The 18,072-nt window shown below is 40.2% G+C and overlaps 1 protein-coding gene across 12 annotated transcripts in view; it reads left to right on the forward strand.

Moving 5' to 3' along the window:
- The window catches only part of syt16 (synaptotagmin XVI), a 55,926-nt gene that overhangs the window by 26,810 nt on the left and 11,044 nt on the right, over positions 1-18,072 (forward strand). For 9 of the 12 annotated variants that reach the window (XM_042436780.1, XM_042436777.1, XM_042436781.1 and 6 more), the window contains 5 exons: positions 1,380-1,604; positions 6,115-6,374; positions 10,048-10,509; positions 10,597-10,786; positions 11,210-16,551. In XM_042436780.1, coding sequence (XP_042292714.1) covers positions 1,380-1,604; positions 6,115-6,374; positions 10,048-10,509; positions 10,597-10,786; positions 11,210-11,523 — 1,451 coding nt within the window. In that variant the 3' untranslated portion in view covers positions 11,524-16,551. Of the gene's footprint in view, positions 1-1,329; positions 1,605-6,114; positions 6,375-10,047; positions 10,510-10,596; positions 10,787-11,209; positions 16,552-18,072 lie in introns of all 12 variants that reach the window. The other 3 variants (XM_042436772.1, XM_042436769.1, XM_042436770.1) reach the window with 1 other exon arrangement.

Here is an 18,072-nt window from a genome sequence, read left to right on the forward strand (position 1 = left end):
CTGACAGCTTTGGTTTTCAAAATGTGTTTTTTAATCCTGATTATGTTCCAGGACAAAAAACCTCAGAATGCATTTAATGAGCGGAGTTTTCTGCATGTGATTTAAAAGGTAAGGCTGACCAAACCAACAAGGAATTAATCCTAATTACAAATATTGTTGTGCATATCAAAGCCTGATATATCTTATTCCTCTGTGCCATAGACCTCTGTTGTTGTCCAAAGAGTATTAAAGGGGGGGAGTGTTAAAGTATTAAAATTCTGCACATTTCCAGGTCTATATTTTTAATCTGGGACTGTAATATCTTTGCATGATTTACAGTTAAAAACTCCTAAGTTATCTTATACTGGTCCTTTATGCAGCCCCTCAGTTCAGCCTCTGTCTGAAACAGGCCGTTTTAGCTCCTGTCTCTTTAAGGCCCCGCCTCCTGATGAGCCCATTCTGTTCTGATTGGCCAGCTCGTTGTATGTCAACAAGCGACAAACATTTCTACATATGTTCACTTCAAGTTCTGGAACTATGTTTAGCATAGATATCTGACATCATAACAGTACATAAATCACAAAATCACAAAAAGCGTAATATGTCCTCTTTAAAAACACGTCAGTGAACCAATCCACTCTACTGGGTCACATGTTCCTTCATCATGAAGAGTTTGGTGACATTAGTTTTTGTAGAAACGGCTCCAGAGACTAATAACAGCGATCACATTTTCATTCTCCGGAGAGTAGTTCTGAGTAAGGCAGACACCACTGAGCATGTATGGGAACGCAGTTTTGTTTACAGCTTCACTAGCTTGTTGTGCTACATATCACAACCTCTTGACTTTGTTCTACATTGTACATCGCAAAGAACTTCAGTACAAAGTCAAGAGGTTGTGATATGTAGCACAACAAGCTAACAAAGCCCTGTAAATGGAACGATGCTCCCACGCAAAACTGAAGATCAAATGAAGCTTTATCCATCTAAGTTAGTCAAATCAAAGTTGCAGCTTTTGTTAGTAAGAAGTTCCTTGTGATTCTCTCAGTATTTACCACAGCTACATGAATACCATTCCTCCAAAAGACATTTGGTGTTTTGATGACTGTGGTTAAAAAGTTGTCTTACAAAAATCTCCCATAGATGTTTAGTTGGGTCGAGAACACCCACTGAACATCATCCAACATCCAACAGTATGTCCAGGTGCAAATTGTAAAGAAATGTTATGTATTTAAGGACCAAAGTAATGCAGCTGGATCTGCCAGTTGACAATTCACTCAAGTGTTTTTAATGTCTTCCTTCCATCTGGATCTCCTCTCCTTTCCTCTCTTCTCCTCTCCTGAACTCCTCCAGCTTTTCCTCTTCGTCAATCCCTCTGTTTCCCTGTGTTTGTCTCCGTCCAGTGAACAGTTACGGTGACGATGGTGGCACCAGCTCCTCTGACAGCGAGGACGAGGTCCTGAAGCAGTTTGAGATCTCCGTGTCACGCTCGCAGAGTTTCCGTAAAGCGGCGGCTAACGGCGGTGAACAGCAGTCTCAGACGACTCAGCTGGCGTTGAGCCGACGACACAAATTCACCCGACTGTCGGACCAGGAGGAAGGCAGCACTGAGCCGTCAGACTGTGAAGGTGTGCTGTCAAACTTTTTACTTTTTGCACTGTTTTCCTCAGCACACAGTAGAGTAGGATTGGGCGATATGATATTATATATGAAACCATCCCATTAATATCTGTGGTTGTATTAATTGCATTTTGCATCAATGTGAGGAGATTCTTAGATATGTCAAGCATTTAAATCAGCTGTAATTGATATTGTTGGTCGTGACTCTCTCTCAGCTCATTATTTAGTTGTCCGGCTGCAACTTTACTGTTTTGGTTCACTCTCAGCGCTCTCATAGCATTGTTTTCGGTTGCATTAGGCAGCCGTTTTCAGAGAAAAAGCTCTAAAAAGCCACTGTACACTACCTGCTTAGCACCAAATAGCAAACAGACACAGTTAGCTGTAGACTAGCTGGTGAACATAGTGGAGCCAGATATTTCCCTCTGGAGTCGGTGGAGAACAAAAACAGAGCTAAAAGAGAGTGAATATTGGACTTATATTCACCAGGTGGACAGAAACACGACTCCAAATGAATGATAATGTTGCTCCGTAACCGCTGGATGTGGAAATAAGCAACTGTTTGCTAACAAGTTCAACATATCAATTTAAAAGGTGATGACAGTGTTGTTTCTGCTGAAAGTAGCCAAAAATCAGTTAATGTAGGTACATATTTTTGGACAAGACAAAAAAAGACATTCCTGTGAGTTTCAACATCTACTATATCACAACATATTTTAATATCACAAAATTTAAAGATTTTATCATTACCCACTAACTCCTACATTATAGCATAAGCATTGATCGGCCAATTGATAAAAACATGGATATATGTTTACATACAGCAGAAGCAAAAAGAAGTTCACAATCTGTTTAAAGGGAATGTTTGATTAGATGAGTTATTGTATTTACATGTGAAAATGTAAAACACTTCTAAAATGTTAAGCTGTATAAAGTGGTTTTTGACTGCTAGAGAGCAAAGAGTGACAGCTTAGATGCTTAAACCTGCAGTAACTGATTTTTTTTTTACCACTCTAGCTCAGCAGAAACAAGCTGCAAAAAACAAAATGAACATATTTATCACGTTGATAATGTTGAACTTGTTGAACACACAGTTGCTTATTTCCACATCCAGCAGTTACGGAGCAACATTATCATTCATTTGGAGTCGTGTTTCAGTCTCTTTTAGCTCTGTTTTTGCTCTCTACCGACTCCTGAGGGAAATATCTGGCTCTTTAGCTGCTAAATGTTCCACTATGTTCATGTATTTCTGCTGTTTGCTGCTTCCAACAGGGCTTGACTAGGCTTGTGAGTACAGAGTAACTGTCTGTAATCTTACATAAGGGAGAAGTGATTGTCAGTTGCATCAGTTTATCGTTGTCAAACTGGAAGCCTAAAACTCCATCAAACAGAAAATCTGAAAGATCCCTCCACTAATCCATCGCGGCATCAGTGAGCCAAAAGGCCCCAAATAATGTTTTTACTGCAGATTAGAGGCTGTAAAGAGCTCAGAGAGGCTCAGTGTGATTGGACCGCTGTGGCTGTGGACAGACAGCAGCTTTAATTAAGACACTTGTTTGTACACAGTTGTTTTCTGGTGTTTGAAGAATGACTTCAGCAGCACACACGGCTCATTTTATACTCTCCGTTTTTTGTGAGATCGATGTTTCCAACTACTGTAATGTAATTCTGTTGGATCAACTTGATTCTATGTTAATCAAGCAGATTTATTTTTTCACATTGTAATTGTTGTTTTACCAGAAAAGCTTCTATATTTTGAATAGACTTTGAAAAGCCCATCATATTATTATATTTCATCTAATTCAGGAAATGTCTGCAGTTGAGTTATAAACAAAGATTGACATAAGTTTTGTGGCTCCTCAAATGTTCCTTCCTAAAAAAAATTGTGATTAATGATAATTCCAACATCCAGCAAAACATAATCTGGATTATCATTTGAGCCTGAAGTGACATTTTCCCACAAAACAAAGGCAAAAGCAAATTCTCCTCTGCTTCACACACACACACTTGCATGTATAAATGTGGATAAATTAAAAGAGTAAAACATTTGTCACACTGATTTATCACCACAGAAGAAGAATAAAAACAGTAAACCTTTGGCAGCCTCTAAAACAACAACAACACTCTGATATTTAAGCTATTAAATTCTCATTTATCTTAAAAACACAGCTTCACTTCTCCAGAAAGACTAATGAAACCCTCAATTACAGAGTACACAACAGAAAGAGGGAGATGAATATTTAACTTTTTTACTGATTGACAGCTTGAGATGAAAAAGAACATTTTCTGAATGATATTGTGAAAAGATGTTCTGGTTAAATGGACATTTCTCTTAGGATTACTGTGTATTTTGCATATAATCATCTTGAAGAAGTGATTGATTGTGATGTTTTATATACATATATGGTGTTTTATTGGTCACATGATGAATCTGAAAAATGTATATAAGGGAAAAGGGAGAAAAAAGTAAATCTGTGTGGTGTGCAGGTGTGCAGCAAAGCCTCAGAGCTCATTTTTACACCACTTAACTTGTTAACCGATTAGCATCACATTCACGTTCATCACGGTGAGCAAACACAAATGTTTGTATGGACTTGAACGCACCTCTTTGGTTTGGTGAGCAGCTGGTCGGTTGGTGGGCGGTGACATTGTTTGGTCGGAGGGGTCGTTCTGTCTCCGTGACCTGCCTGGTATTTATTTTCCATCTTTAACCAACATGTGAGCGGTGAAGTGACATAACCCACAAATGAACAAGGTAACACACACACCGAGACACACACACACACACACACACACAGGCTGATGACTCACCTCAGCCTGTTGCCATGGGGAGCACTCAATGCAGCCATTGATATGACAGTCAGACCGACATTAATGACGGTGAATAGGAGATAATTGCTATTGATTGGTCTGAGGTACGGCCTGTTCTCCGAGTGTTTCTGTCTCAGGAAAAGGCCAAGGTTTAACAGATTACACAATATCGCCTTTGTTAACACACAGCACTCCTAAACAAGGTTTAGGGAGCTTCTTTTAGACCTCTAAGACTAAATTAGATGTTATACCAGAGAGAGGCAACCAGAACGACTTATCACATCATGTACAGCCAGGTCAGCTTGTTAGTATTTGTCTGTTTCCACCCTTCAACACGGTAAAATGTTATGTGAGTTATTTATTTCATTCAAAGGATCAGTCTGGCAATTATCTATATTACACACACAAGTATTGTATATGTATCCAAAGCCTGATATATCTTATTCCTCTGTGCCGTAGACCTCCTTTGTTATCCAAAAAACTATTAAAAACACGTCAGTGAGTCACACCGCTGCACTGGGTGACATGTTCCTTCGTCATGAGCAGTTTGGTCACGTTAGTTTGTTTAGAAACGGCTCCGAAGACTAATAACAGCATCACAGTCTTCAGTCTCTGAAGAGTAGTTCTGTGTGAGGCAGACGTCACTGAGCATGTGCATGAACGTGGTTCCATTTACAGAGCTTCACTAGCTTGTTGTGCTACATATCACAACCTCTTCGCTAGAGCTGATTAGTCGATTAATCGATTAGTCGATTGACAGAAAACTAATCATTCACTATTTTGATTGTTTTGAATAATATTTTTAAGAAAAAATGTCTTAATTCTCTGATTCCAGCTTCTCAAATGTGAATATTTTCTGGTTTCTTTTGTCTTCTTTGACAGTAAACTGAATATTTTTGGGTTGTGGACTGTTGGTCAGGACAAAACAAGACATTTGAGGACGACACCTTGGGCTTTGAGAAACAGTGACCAACATTTTTCACCATATTCGAACATTTTGTAGACCAAACAACTAATCAATTAATCGATTATACGACATCAGTTGCAGCCCTACTCGTGACTTTGTGCTACACTGCAAATTTCTCAAAGAACTTCTTTACAAAGTCAAGAGGTTGTGATATGTAGCATAACAATAGACTGTAAAAAAATATGGACGTAGCCACCGTGACGTCACCCACTGGTTTCTTAAGAGCGGTTTTGAAGCTCAAAGTGGGCGTCTCCAGCCGTCGCCATCTTGGCAGTGCCTGACTCCGCCAAATTTCCAGCTAATCCAAAATGGGCAAAGAGGCGGAGCTGAGACAGGCCAAATGAAGCCTGGATGCTGAAACAAGCCACCTAGCGGCTAGCGACATGTCACAGCCACGTCCTTAATTATGCGTAACTTTATGGCTTAATAAAATGAGTTATAAAAAAATTCACCCCCCAATACAGTTGTCATGATACCAGGCTGTAAACATGTTTATTTCTGCTGTAAAGTTAGGCATTTTATCATGGGGGTGTATGGGGATTGACTCGCTTTTGAAGCCTCAAGTGGCCATTCAAGGAACTGCAGTTTTTGGCACTTCTAGCAACACAAGCTAGCGAAGCTGTAAACTGAACATTCCCGCACATCTACTCAGAACTACACTCTGTCCTCACACCCGCAGATTTAAAACCGGCCAGCAGAGGGTGTAATGCTGACTTTCCTACTCTGTTGCCTCCCTTCTGCAGACATGGAGGCACAGAAGCAGCAGCGTTTCCTGGACCCGCTGTCTGCAGCAGCAGCAGCAGCAGAAGCAGCAGCAGCAGAGGATGAGGGGGCATTTGCAAACTCTCCGGACAAACCCGCAGGAGTCGAGGCGCCCCCATCAGGCGCCAAGGACAGTCCCACACTCAGTATAAGCCGGCAGGCCGCAGACGGCAGCGAGGATGTGGAGACGGCCGCAGACAAAAATGACCAGACAGACAGCTCCTCCGCCTGGAGCCCTGAGGTACTGCAGTCTGACATTTCAGATATTTTATGTATTATTTAGTGTAGCAGACACTTAAATGTTTCTGCAGTGTTTGAGATAATGAAAGTAAAACTCTGAGTGTTTGTATGTTTCCCATATAAAACAAAAAAACACAAATACCTGCACAGACTCGAGGTTTTCATGGGTCTTAAAACTTGTGCCTGACCTGAAAAGGACCCATCATTATCTTACCTGTTCATCACAAGAAAACAGATGCACTTTGGTCGTCAATCCAAAACTGTGTTGCTAGATCGCATCTGTGAGACACGTCCAGACGACGACATATTTGGAGCTTTGGTGGCCTGCAGAAAAATTCTGACAATTCTCACAACTCCAGAACTCCCCTAAGAGTCGCCGTGTTTTTAAGTTCTCTTCAATAATCCAGCGATAGACGTCTGTACATCTTTGGGTACATTGCAAACAGAAACTGCTAATAACTAATTCGGCATACTTTTAATGGTGCCAATTTGTCAAAATATAACAGTTGAAGCCCACAGCTAACAGCTAAAATTATAAGAACTAGATCAGAGATCTATTCATCTATGAAATCGGCACATAAGCCAAAAAACTTTTCTAGCCTCTGATTTGCTTCTGTGTTGTGTGGTCCGCTGAATATCTGCTGGCTCATTGACTTTACATTGGGATGATGTCACTGATTTTAAATTGCTTTTCTAGGTTTAAGGACAGTTTTACAGATATAAAACCTTCATGGATTATAAATTCATAATATAAAGACTTATAATTGTTTGCAGTTGGAGGTGTCAGTCAGCAGTTTTACAGAGGTCTCTCTTATAATGCTGGTCTGTGGGGAAAATGAACACTGCGAGTTGCCACTGGGAATAACTGGCTGAGCGGTGGCGCCAAGCAGTTAACTCACTGACTCAATATTGTTATATTTCTTGTTTACATCCCTAAAGCATTATGGGATCTGTAGCTCCAAAAACAGAGAGCATGATTATCACAATTATCAAAAAATGAACTTTTTTTTTCATGTTGCACTATCAATATTTTTATGACGTCATTAACGCCCAGAATTTGATATTCCTGGAGCACTGACACTCTCCTCTATCCATTTATATACAGAAATGTGCCCTGTGTTGAAAACCAGTAGACAAACAGACAAAAAAATGAGACTTCACTTCATGACAAATCCTTCAAAAAAACTTAAAAAATCAGCAACATTTCACACTTTCCTGGTCACAATAATCAGCCAAAACAAAAACAAAACAAAAAAAAAATCTAGGCAGGCATTGAGGATTACTTAACAGGGTCAGTGAGCTGACCGCAGCCCTGCTGTTACCCATCATGCTTGGCTGAGGTATCATCATTCAGCTGTGAGAGGATTATCACGCTGCCATGTTATCCTCTCAGGTTCATTTTGGAGGAAACAAACCAAACACGGCGCTCTGAGGCCTTGAGGTTTCATATAAATAGTTGATATATTTCCTTCAGCTCTCCACGCTCCATCGGCTTACAAACAGAGGCTCATGAATAATAATCATTGTATATGTGTGTGTGTCAGTGTGTGTATGTGTGTGTGTATATTGTGTTGTGTTTGTGCACGTAGGAGACTGCACAATGTAGAATCTAACAACTTCTCAGTCACCAAATCACACTTTGCAATCGGGAGCAATCTGTGCAGTACACACCTCCCACACACACACACTCTCTCTCTCTCTCACACACACACACACACACACACACACACACACACACTCTGATATCTAGAAACGCTTCATAAATAACAAATGAGGTTAAATCAGTGGATCAGCAGAGAGGGAGTGCCATGTTATAGCAGTTTATTTATACAGTTATATAACAGTCTTAATACTGCTGCTGTAGAGTTAATACTACACAAATTGACACATGATAGATTCACAATAAATGTTACAAGAACATAAATGGATAATAACCAGTAGGCAATGTACTACGAATCCTTCCTGGGTTTCATTAGCTCTGTTCCTCTTACAGTTTGTTGATTTTGGGGACAGATCAAGTTTCCTCAAGCTGATAAAATATTGGATTGATTACAGAACATTCTTATTCGCTAAGCTCAGATGTTACTGACACTTTGGTTCTTCTTTAAAGACGACATATTCTGCACATTTCCAGCTCTATATTTATATTCTGGGGCTCTACTAGAATATCTTTGCATGATTTCCAGTTAAAAACTCCTTATTTATCTTATATTGGTCCTTTATGCAGCTCCTCAGTTCAGCCTCTGTCTGAAACAGGCCGTTTTAGCTCCTGTCTCTTTAAGGCCCGCCTCCTGATGAGCCCACTCTGTTCTGATTGGTCAGCTTCAGGAAGCTTCCTCCGGCTCCGGAGGCTACGTAAACAAACTATAGTAGCAGGATTTCACTTCTCTTTCTCCTTCTTTACTCCAAATGTCAACTTCTCAAATCCATCTGTACATGTTGGAGCTGAATCAGATCTGAAATATGTGATCAACAACATGGAAACATGGAAACCTTAGCAACCGCCTTAGCAACCACCTTAGCAACCAAGGCTAAAGAATGGATGGCCGTCTATGGGCAGGTGTGACAAGAAGGTAGAAAAAACAATGCAAACGAAGCGTTCAGAGCAGGTTGAAGCCCTGACTTTTGACTTACAGGCAGCATTTCTACATACGTTCACCTCAAGTAAAATCACAAAAAGAAGGATATGTCCCCTAAATGATCTACAGTAATAAGGTTGTTTAATAAAAATGGATCACAAATTAGCTTACCCCCACCCTCCAAGCCTGCTGAGACAAAAAGGAGCATTGCTAATATTTTTCCAAAGACATTTTTTCTTCATTTTAATAATACAAAAAAATTAATTTTTTTAAACAATCGTGTTGACATTACGTTTGACTGAAAAGAGGGATGATTAAATGTGATTCAGTTGGACTTTGACAACTACTGCTACCATTACTATTACTGTCATTACAACACTTAATAATATCACTGCTAGCACTGCTACCATTGCCAGTACAAGTACAAGTGTCACTTTTATCACTCATACAAGCACTTCTACTACAACTACTGCTGCCTCTACGATCTTTTCTTACTAGAAATAACGATTACTACTTCTACAGCCTCCTAACTTTGATATAAAGTTGTAGTAAACATCCACAGTATCCTCAGTGTGTATTAGGTGAGGGTCTGTCTTTGTGTTTCCTTCTTCTTCTTGTGTGGACTTCCTGACCCACACGTTCAATAGACTCAGCAGGAGCTTGGTGATTATCTTATCTCCTCCGCCGTTGCCATGTGAACGCCGACACTCAGGCCCGCTCCGTCAACACTCGACACAATCGATGTTGTCTTTGCTGACTGTATAGGAGGCTGCAGAGCGAGGAGGAGGAGGAGGAGGAGGAGGAGGAGGAGGAAGAGTAAGGAAGGGGGGGGGTTATTTCTCCTTTATGACAGGATTTCTCAGTTTCTGTCTCTTGACTCTTCATACATGCATACATCATGATTAACAGAGCTTATTTTAGAGCATATTTTAGGCTGGCATCTCCAGTTAATGTGTGGGAAAAGAGCCAAAAATCTATTTACAGTGATAAGGCATTTGTATTTGTATTGCATCTTTTAAAAACAAAGTGCTTTACATAAGACATAAAATGCTTTAGGACAAGATATTATTTATTTTTGTTTTCCTTCCTTCTCAGCAAGAGCAGCCTCCCCACGATGACGTCGCGTCTCAGCCGATAAGCTCTTCCCCTCGACCCCCCATCTCCAAATGCGGTGACCTGGTTCTCTCTCTGGAGTACCGTCCCGACTCGGAGAAGCTGCTGGTCTCTGTGGTCGCGGCCCGGGACATTCCCGACAAGGCGCGCAGCGGGATGGACTCCTGGCAGGTGCACATGGTCCTGCTTCCCTCCAAGAAGCAACGCCACAAGACCTCGGTGCAGAAAGGTTCGCTGCCGCACTTCAACGAGACCTTTCGCTTCTCACGCCTGGAGCCATCCGACCTGCAGATATCGGCCATCAGGTTCCGGCTGTACGCTCTCGGAGGCAGGATGTCCCGCGAGCGCATGATGGGGGAGAAGATGCTGCGTTTAGGTGGGCTCGACCCGAACGGAGGGACGATGGAGACGACGCTGGTTCTGGAGCCTCGCAGTAACCTCAAGGTCAGTAGCAACAATTCACATTTCAGCAAACACCATGACGCTGCTGTTCATTGTATGTTATTTCCTGATGTTTCTGTGTCTTTACAGAGTTTGGGCTCCCAGCTGAGCCTTTCTGCCGTGTCTCAGAGCGACAGCGCCTCCTCCACTCAGTCTCTGACCCACGGCGGCGTCCCCGAGCTGCTGGTGGGACTGTCCTACAACGCCACCACGGGACGCATGTCTGTGGAGCTCATCAAGGGCAGCCACTTCAGAAACCTGGCCATCAACAGGCCACCAGGTCTGCAGTGAGCCTCGCACCCAAAGACATATAATATGTTTATATACACTCAGATATAACAGACAGAAGTGTCAGAAATGTCATATTTCCGTCACGTTTTCCACATTGTTTTCCATCGTTTGAGCTTTGACTGCCGCCCTTTTAATGACATCATCTCGTTGTGTCCTCTTCTTCTGCAACAGTGTAACGGCACCGACTGGAATCATAGCTCCACCAACTGTTTATCTTAAAGATCCAACTCTAAATATTTGCAAAATTAGGAAATGTGCATTAATTTGAATTTTCTTTCGCTGATTTTCTAGCTAATAACAAGGGGGAAACAAGTTTATACTTGCAACACAACAGGAAAAGAAGTAAAGAAACTTAAAAGGCATGGCATTGACATTTCCTTCCTTTTTCTTCCTCTTCGTCCTCTCTCTCCAGACACCTACGGGCGTCTGTCGCTGCTGAACTCGGTCGGTCAGGAGATCTCACGGTGCAAGACGTCGGTGCGTCGCGGCCAGCCCAACCCCGTGTACAAGGAGACCTTCGTCTTCCAGGTGGCGTTGTTCCAGCTGTCGGACGTCACGCTGCTGGTCTCCATCTACAACCGGCGCAGCATGAAGCGCAAAGAGATGATCGGCTGGATCGCTCTGGGTCAGAACAGCAGCGGCGAGGAGGAGCAGCTCCACTGGCAGGACATGAAGGAGAGTCGAGGACAGCAGGTCTGCCGCTGGCACGTCCTGCTGGAGGCGTAACGCTACCTGCCTGCCAGGATTTCGTTTTTTTTTCTTTTTGAAGCAGAGGAGAGTTTATTCTTTAGTTAGAAGGTCGGAAAGTACTGATGAAAGCAACGACAGCCTTGATTTGATTCGCGGACAGGAAGACGATGCACAAAGTTTCAAAGATGAAGGATTCTGACTTCTCTAAGCACACACTCCCCCTAATGTCACATCTGGATGAACCCACATAAATATCAGACCTGGCTGTTTGTGTTAAGATGAAGAATAACACAATCTGCTCTCGGAGGCCGACAGAAGTGGAAGCAGATGAAGATTATTAATTTCTTATTTCTGTCGTGTAAACTTGAAGGTTTCCTGCAGAAATGCTCTCGTCCTTCTCAATAAAAAAGAAAAGCTTTGTAGAATATACAACGGCCTTCGAGAGGAGCGGAGAATTTGTCCTTCATTCAATGTCCTCTGGGTTTTTGTTAAAGCAGCTCAGTTGTAGGACGAGAAGGCTGCAGATTTTTTCTTTCTAGTGACATGCTGTGTTAGAAAGTACACGCAAATCACAGATGTGTGTGTGTGTGTGTGTGTGTGTGTGTGTGTGACAGAAGGCGCTTGTTATTTCAAAATCTTGCTTTTACTGGCTGGCAAATCAGTAATGATGGAAGAAGCACTCACATCCTTCACTTAAATAAAAATATCAATATCACGATGTTAAAATACTTCATTACAAGTAAAAGTTAAGTACAGAAGTATTAGCAGCTAAATTCACTTAAAGTACTAAAGTTAAAGTACTGCAGAAAATCAGACTGATATATTAAATACATTTAACAAAGTACATTATTAATACCGATGAGTCGATGCATGAGCAGCATTTTAATGTTGCGGCTGTTCGAGGTGGAGATAGTTTGAACTATGTGAGAGTCATAAGATAAATCTGAAGTGGTTGAGAGACGATAGACGGTTTTGCTACATAAGTCAGATACATATTTCAGAACTTTTCTTTCATCTTTGCATGAGTTTTACCTCTTTGGGCCTCAAACAGTTATGTATTTGAAACCATGTGAGGGGGGAAATGTCTCTTTGACGGAACTGCAAACAGCTCAAAGACATCATGAAACATGAGAAAGAAACAGCTTGTTGGCCTTCTTGTAAAGGCCAACAAGCCAAAAAGTTTGTGAACCACTGGTTTAATCTTTAACAATACAGTGTATTATTTCACTCTGACATATAGTCGAGCGGAAGTATAAGGTAGCATAAAATACAAGCACCTCAAAATGTACTTTCCACCAGAGCAAATTAGTACAGATGCAAACAAAAACATTCATCAAAATCAAGTGAATCTTTACATGTCATCAAGTGCAAATGATGGAAAAAGTCAATGTAAAGTTTCCATCAGTTAATTCTCTCACTAATGGAAGGACGATGAAGGGTGAAGTCAGCGTTCCCGTTAATGAAGGATCATGTGACGGAGAGACGCTGGCAAAAAGAAACACACACAGAAAGAGCAGAAGATATTTTATGGTTGCAGTGTAGGAGGAAGGCGTCTCATTCATATTCAGCCCTCATTCATATTCTCCTGACACACACACACACGTGCTACTACAGGCAGGAAGACAAGCAGCTGGAGACTCTCAACCCCCTTTGGGATGAGAGCATCTTCCCCCTCCTCCTCCTCTGCCTCATCCTCACTGAATGGTGTTATTTGGCTTCGGTTCGCTCTCCTTCACAGGGCAAAGCTCATTTCATCACCCATCAACGCTGAGCTGAAAAGAGGCTTTAAATATCTCACTGCAGCTGTTAATAACATGCAACGAATTACCCTGCAAGTGTGTGTGTGTGTTTTTTTTTTTTCTCCCACAGTCTCTCTCTCTCTCTCTCTGCATCTCTGTGGTAATTGGTACTGTAGTTACAGCTGTAGGATCGTGCAGCGAGATGACGGTAATGCCGCTGTTAATGCTCATCCTCTTCCCGTCTGAGCATCATCGAGTCATAAGGCAGCGGTTCAGCCCCCAGGGGGGGGATTATATTTGTTTGTGTAGACAGATACTGTAGCTTCAAAAAAAAAAAACCCTCAGGGGTTCACACACCGAGAGCAGAGATGTGTTAATCAGAGTTTCCTTTGGGCAGGTGACAACAAAGCCTGTTGAGAAACCTTGAACTGCAGCTCTGTTTGAAAATGTAAGAAACTGACTCAGAAAGCAACAAAAAATTTCACACACAGTCGATCTCTTGTACTCACTTTAGAGCTGCAACGATTGGTTGCCAACTTCACCAACTTCGCTGTTTTGAGTCCAAAAAATAAAGTCCAAATTATCTGGTTCCAGCTTCTCAAATGTGAATATTTTCTACTTTCTTTAGTCCTTTATGACAGTAAACTGAATATCTTTGTGTTGTGGACAATTAATCGATAATGAAAGTAATAATTAGTTGTGGTCTTACTCACATTATGATGTTTCGGTCATGGCTCATAATGACGATGAAGTTCTGAGGACCGAAACATCGTTAATAAAGTGAGTACAAGTGATCGACAGTTTGCAGGATGTTTGTGGTGTTTTCACAGTTAGAGCTCGTGATCCGATGCACCCGCCCATAAGACCTGTACCTGCAAGAAAATGACTCAACAGTGTAAGGTTTCATTGGGATAATATTACTTTTGGAAAGACAAGCAAAACAAATTCAAATTCTTAATGTGTCTTAAAGAGTCAGTTAAAAACCAAAAAACATTTTCCAACCATGAAGGTTTTCAGGCTTCGAATCATAATAACAACACAGGATGGAAACACAGAGATCTCTAAAGATGTTGCTCATATTGAATGAAAACACAGAGCTGTTAATGTTAACAAAAGAGAGAGAGGCAGCGTTACATTGCGTTAATCACAGCACAGTGAAGGCCACGACATGTAAAACACTCATCCAGTAATATTAAAACAAGCTCATTAGAGATTATAATGCATCTTTTAACTATTCAGATTGTAAGACAGTCGACCATCGTCTGATCATCCAGCAGCTGGATCGTTTGGGCAATTAATGAGGCGCCACAACTCTACTCAAACGACATCAAACTTAGTATAATTCAGCTTTAGACCATTAAATCTGCTCCTCTGAGGTTAAAGAAATATCACAGTTATGGTCAAAATGAACCAATATTGACTATTGATGGGAGACATGATGCAAACTTTGGTTCCTAAAGTCCATTATTCACATGACCACAAGAGGAAGCTTGTCAGGAAAACTTAATTAAAGCTCATTTGACCTAAAAGTTCCCATCACAAGATCCACTTACTCGGTGTTTCCAGAGCTTTCAGCCACATCTTATCTTCAGCATATGAAATTATAGGTTGTTTTAGGTGTGTGAACAAATCATCAAGGCTGTATTCTTCTGTTGAGGACTGTCTGTGTTCTGGATAATCTACAAACCATTTTCTCTTGTTTCAGCATGTCAGTGAAGCGATATGATGCTATGTTGAATGAAATATTTACACCCAAGAAGCCATGTTTTTTTTTTTTTGTGACTGTATCTTTCCATCAAAGGGACATATTCTAGATGTCTCATGCATCATTTTATACACTTTCCCCCCCAAAATTCAACCTGACATCACTGGAAACCTTAAGAGAATAAATAATACAGTTGTGTAAATTTGTACAAAGTTTTGCCAAACAATATAAAAGTTGTACCTACTGGCAGGTACAGCAGAGAAGGTGAAATACAACAATGAGCACAAAAAGTTACACAACTATTTTTGGATGTACGTACAGATTTGTCTCAGTAAAATTAACTATTTTTCAAGAATATATAACACTTCAAGCACATATAATATGTACAAGATGTCATTCTATTTATTGTCCATGAAGAAAAAACTCAGTGAATCAAGTTTAATTTAATGTTTAGCTGTTTTTTGAATAGTTTCCACCAACCTTCAGACTTTTTTGGTTTGAGTCAGACATTTGTGTCAGTTTTTCTTTGGTTGGACAAACAAAAGGTCACAGATGAAAACATGTTTGAGCGTCTGAACTACATCAGAACCACTTCTCTGTGCTCCGCTGAGACCTGACTGAACTGAAATGATTTATTATGTCTTAAGTGATTCAGGGGAAGCTTTTATGACTGAAGACTGAAATTAAAAGGTTTTCTTGATACTTGATATTTCTCGAAGGGCACAACTGAATGGATTCATTCTGTATCTGTTAAAAAAGCAGAAAACTTGACAAGCTGTTAAGTGTTGTATCATGTTTAAACTGCAGATATGTGATGACGACTACTTCAGGTATAAATTAAGGCCGATGAAGAATAGGAGTGCTGCGACTAGCTTGATGTTTTGTAAAAATCGGCTGACACATCTGGGGTTTCCTGGATCATCTCTATTTTTTATTTAATTGTTAATATTATTAATTTTTCTATATTAACTCTCTCCAAAGACCAGAGTTTAGCCCCCATTCATTTTTCCCATAGACAACGTCACGTGACTCACAGTTTGAGCTCTTCTGTAGCTCTGATTAGCATGAAAATCTCCCGTTTAAATCATCATTACAAAAGATGCAACAACTGCGTTAAATAAAAAGCCAAACGCACAAAAAAATTTCAGAAACAGCCAATTACTGTGCTTAAAATTCGGTCACATGCGCCGCTAACAGCGAGCAGAAGCTATAACGGTGTTGAGACTTTTCATTTCTGAGTCACTTTTGAGTGAATTCAGCAACTATGGCGCCAAATTTTGTTTACGGCTTCAGCGACGAAGCATTTTGAATTCATTACGCTCTGATTCACCCCTCTGACTGGCTTTTTCTCCATGGCAACGGCGGCCGAGGCTCATGGGTATTATTCTTAGTCATCCATCAAAATCACGGACAAAACGTGTTTTTCTCAGAAACAAAGTTAAAATAATTGAAACCGGTGGTCATAATATAAATCTATTGAATCGCTACATTATCCAGGAGAGTCCTGAGTTTCTATGTTCAGATTATTTACAGAAGTTTTTGAAACGGGAATTTTTGAACAGAATCAGGAAAAACACTTTTGGAACAGCGGCACCTCAGACTTCACACTCCTATTACAAGGTGAATGTATCTCACTGCTGTACTTATCGGTAAAAATATTTGTATCTTGATATTTAACCCAAGATAAAATCGACTGTTTGTGAAGCCCATGCCCCCTTAATTACTGTTGCTTTGTCTATCAAGCTTTCCGTTGTAGAGCTGAACAAATACAGTTTATAATAATAACAGTGGCAGATGTAACACTTGAAATTTGTCGTAATTTTTTAAACAGTCGGTCAGGCAGAAGTAGACACTTTTAGACAGTAACTAACACCTGTAGGTAGCTAGCTAATTAATGTTTAACTGTAAAAGCATGTTAAATATGCATTTGATGGCTACACATATGATATAATGCTAACTCAGCACAGTGTAATGATGCTAAAAAGACTAAAGTATTACAGGCCACAGGTAAAAAAGTTCCAGAAAACTGTCTCTTGTGCTACGGCCATTGAGGTTTACAATTAATTCAGTAAAATACAGTTAATACAAATTAAAAAATGTAAGGGTTTAGAGATGTTAGCAGCCACTGTCAACATGTCTGCAGTGATGCCTTAAATTCATTGCTTCATAAAAGTTGAATTTTCTTCTCGCTTTAGTGAAATAACACAAATGTACGGTAGCCCCAGACAGACATTTTCATTAAAAAAATAGACTTTAAGGCACAAGAACATTTTTTCCCCACAATAACAGTATTTATTGATAGGTATTTTTGTCAAGAAGTTATTTAAATCCTGGTTTTTACTGAGCCCGAGAGGGGCCATGGAGAAAAAAAATAACAAATATATACAACCCTGAAGCTCTGTTTTTATGAACTGGATGACATCCACAAATTGAGAGCACGAGAAATTTAATTGAGAGCACAAAAAATTGAATCAAGAGCACGAAAAATTGAATCAAGAGCACGAATAATTGAATCAAGAGCACGAATAATTGCATCGAGAGCACAAAAAATTTAATTGAGAGCATGAATAATTTAATCAAGAGCACAAAAAATGAAATCAAGGGCACGAATTATTAAATCACAAGCACAAATTATTGAATCAAGAGCACAAATTATTAAATCGAGAGCATGAATACTTGAATCGAGAGCACGAATAATTTAATCGAGTGCACTAATAATTTAATTGACAGCATGAATTATTCAATCATTGAGCACCAATTATTAAATTGAGAGCACGAATAATTTAATCGAGAACACTAATAATTAAATTGACAGCATGAATCACTAAATCAAGAGCATTGATTTGATTTTTTTTTTTTCTCTTCATGGCCCCTTTTGGGCTCCGTATAAAATAATAAAAGCCCCAGACAGAAATGTTAATTTAAAAAATCTACTTTTAAATAAAGAACTTGTACTAAATCACATTTTTGTCCACAGTAACAGTATTTATTTATTGGTATTTTTGCCAAGAAGTCATCTAAACGTTTGACTTGCAGTTATTAATATTTGGCAGATGAATCATGTGACATCAGCACTCCTTTTCTACAGGCTTCATACATGTGAGCGTGAATAGTGATATGAACTATATATACTGCACAGAC

This window comes from Thunnus maccoyii, chromosome 16 (assembly GCF_910596095.1).
Source record: "Thunnus maccoyii chromosome 16, fThuMac1.1, whole genome shotgun sequence".
Classification (NCBI taxonomy): Eukaryota; Metazoa; Chordata; class Actinopteri; order Scombriformes; family Scombridae; genus Thunnus; species Thunnus maccoyii.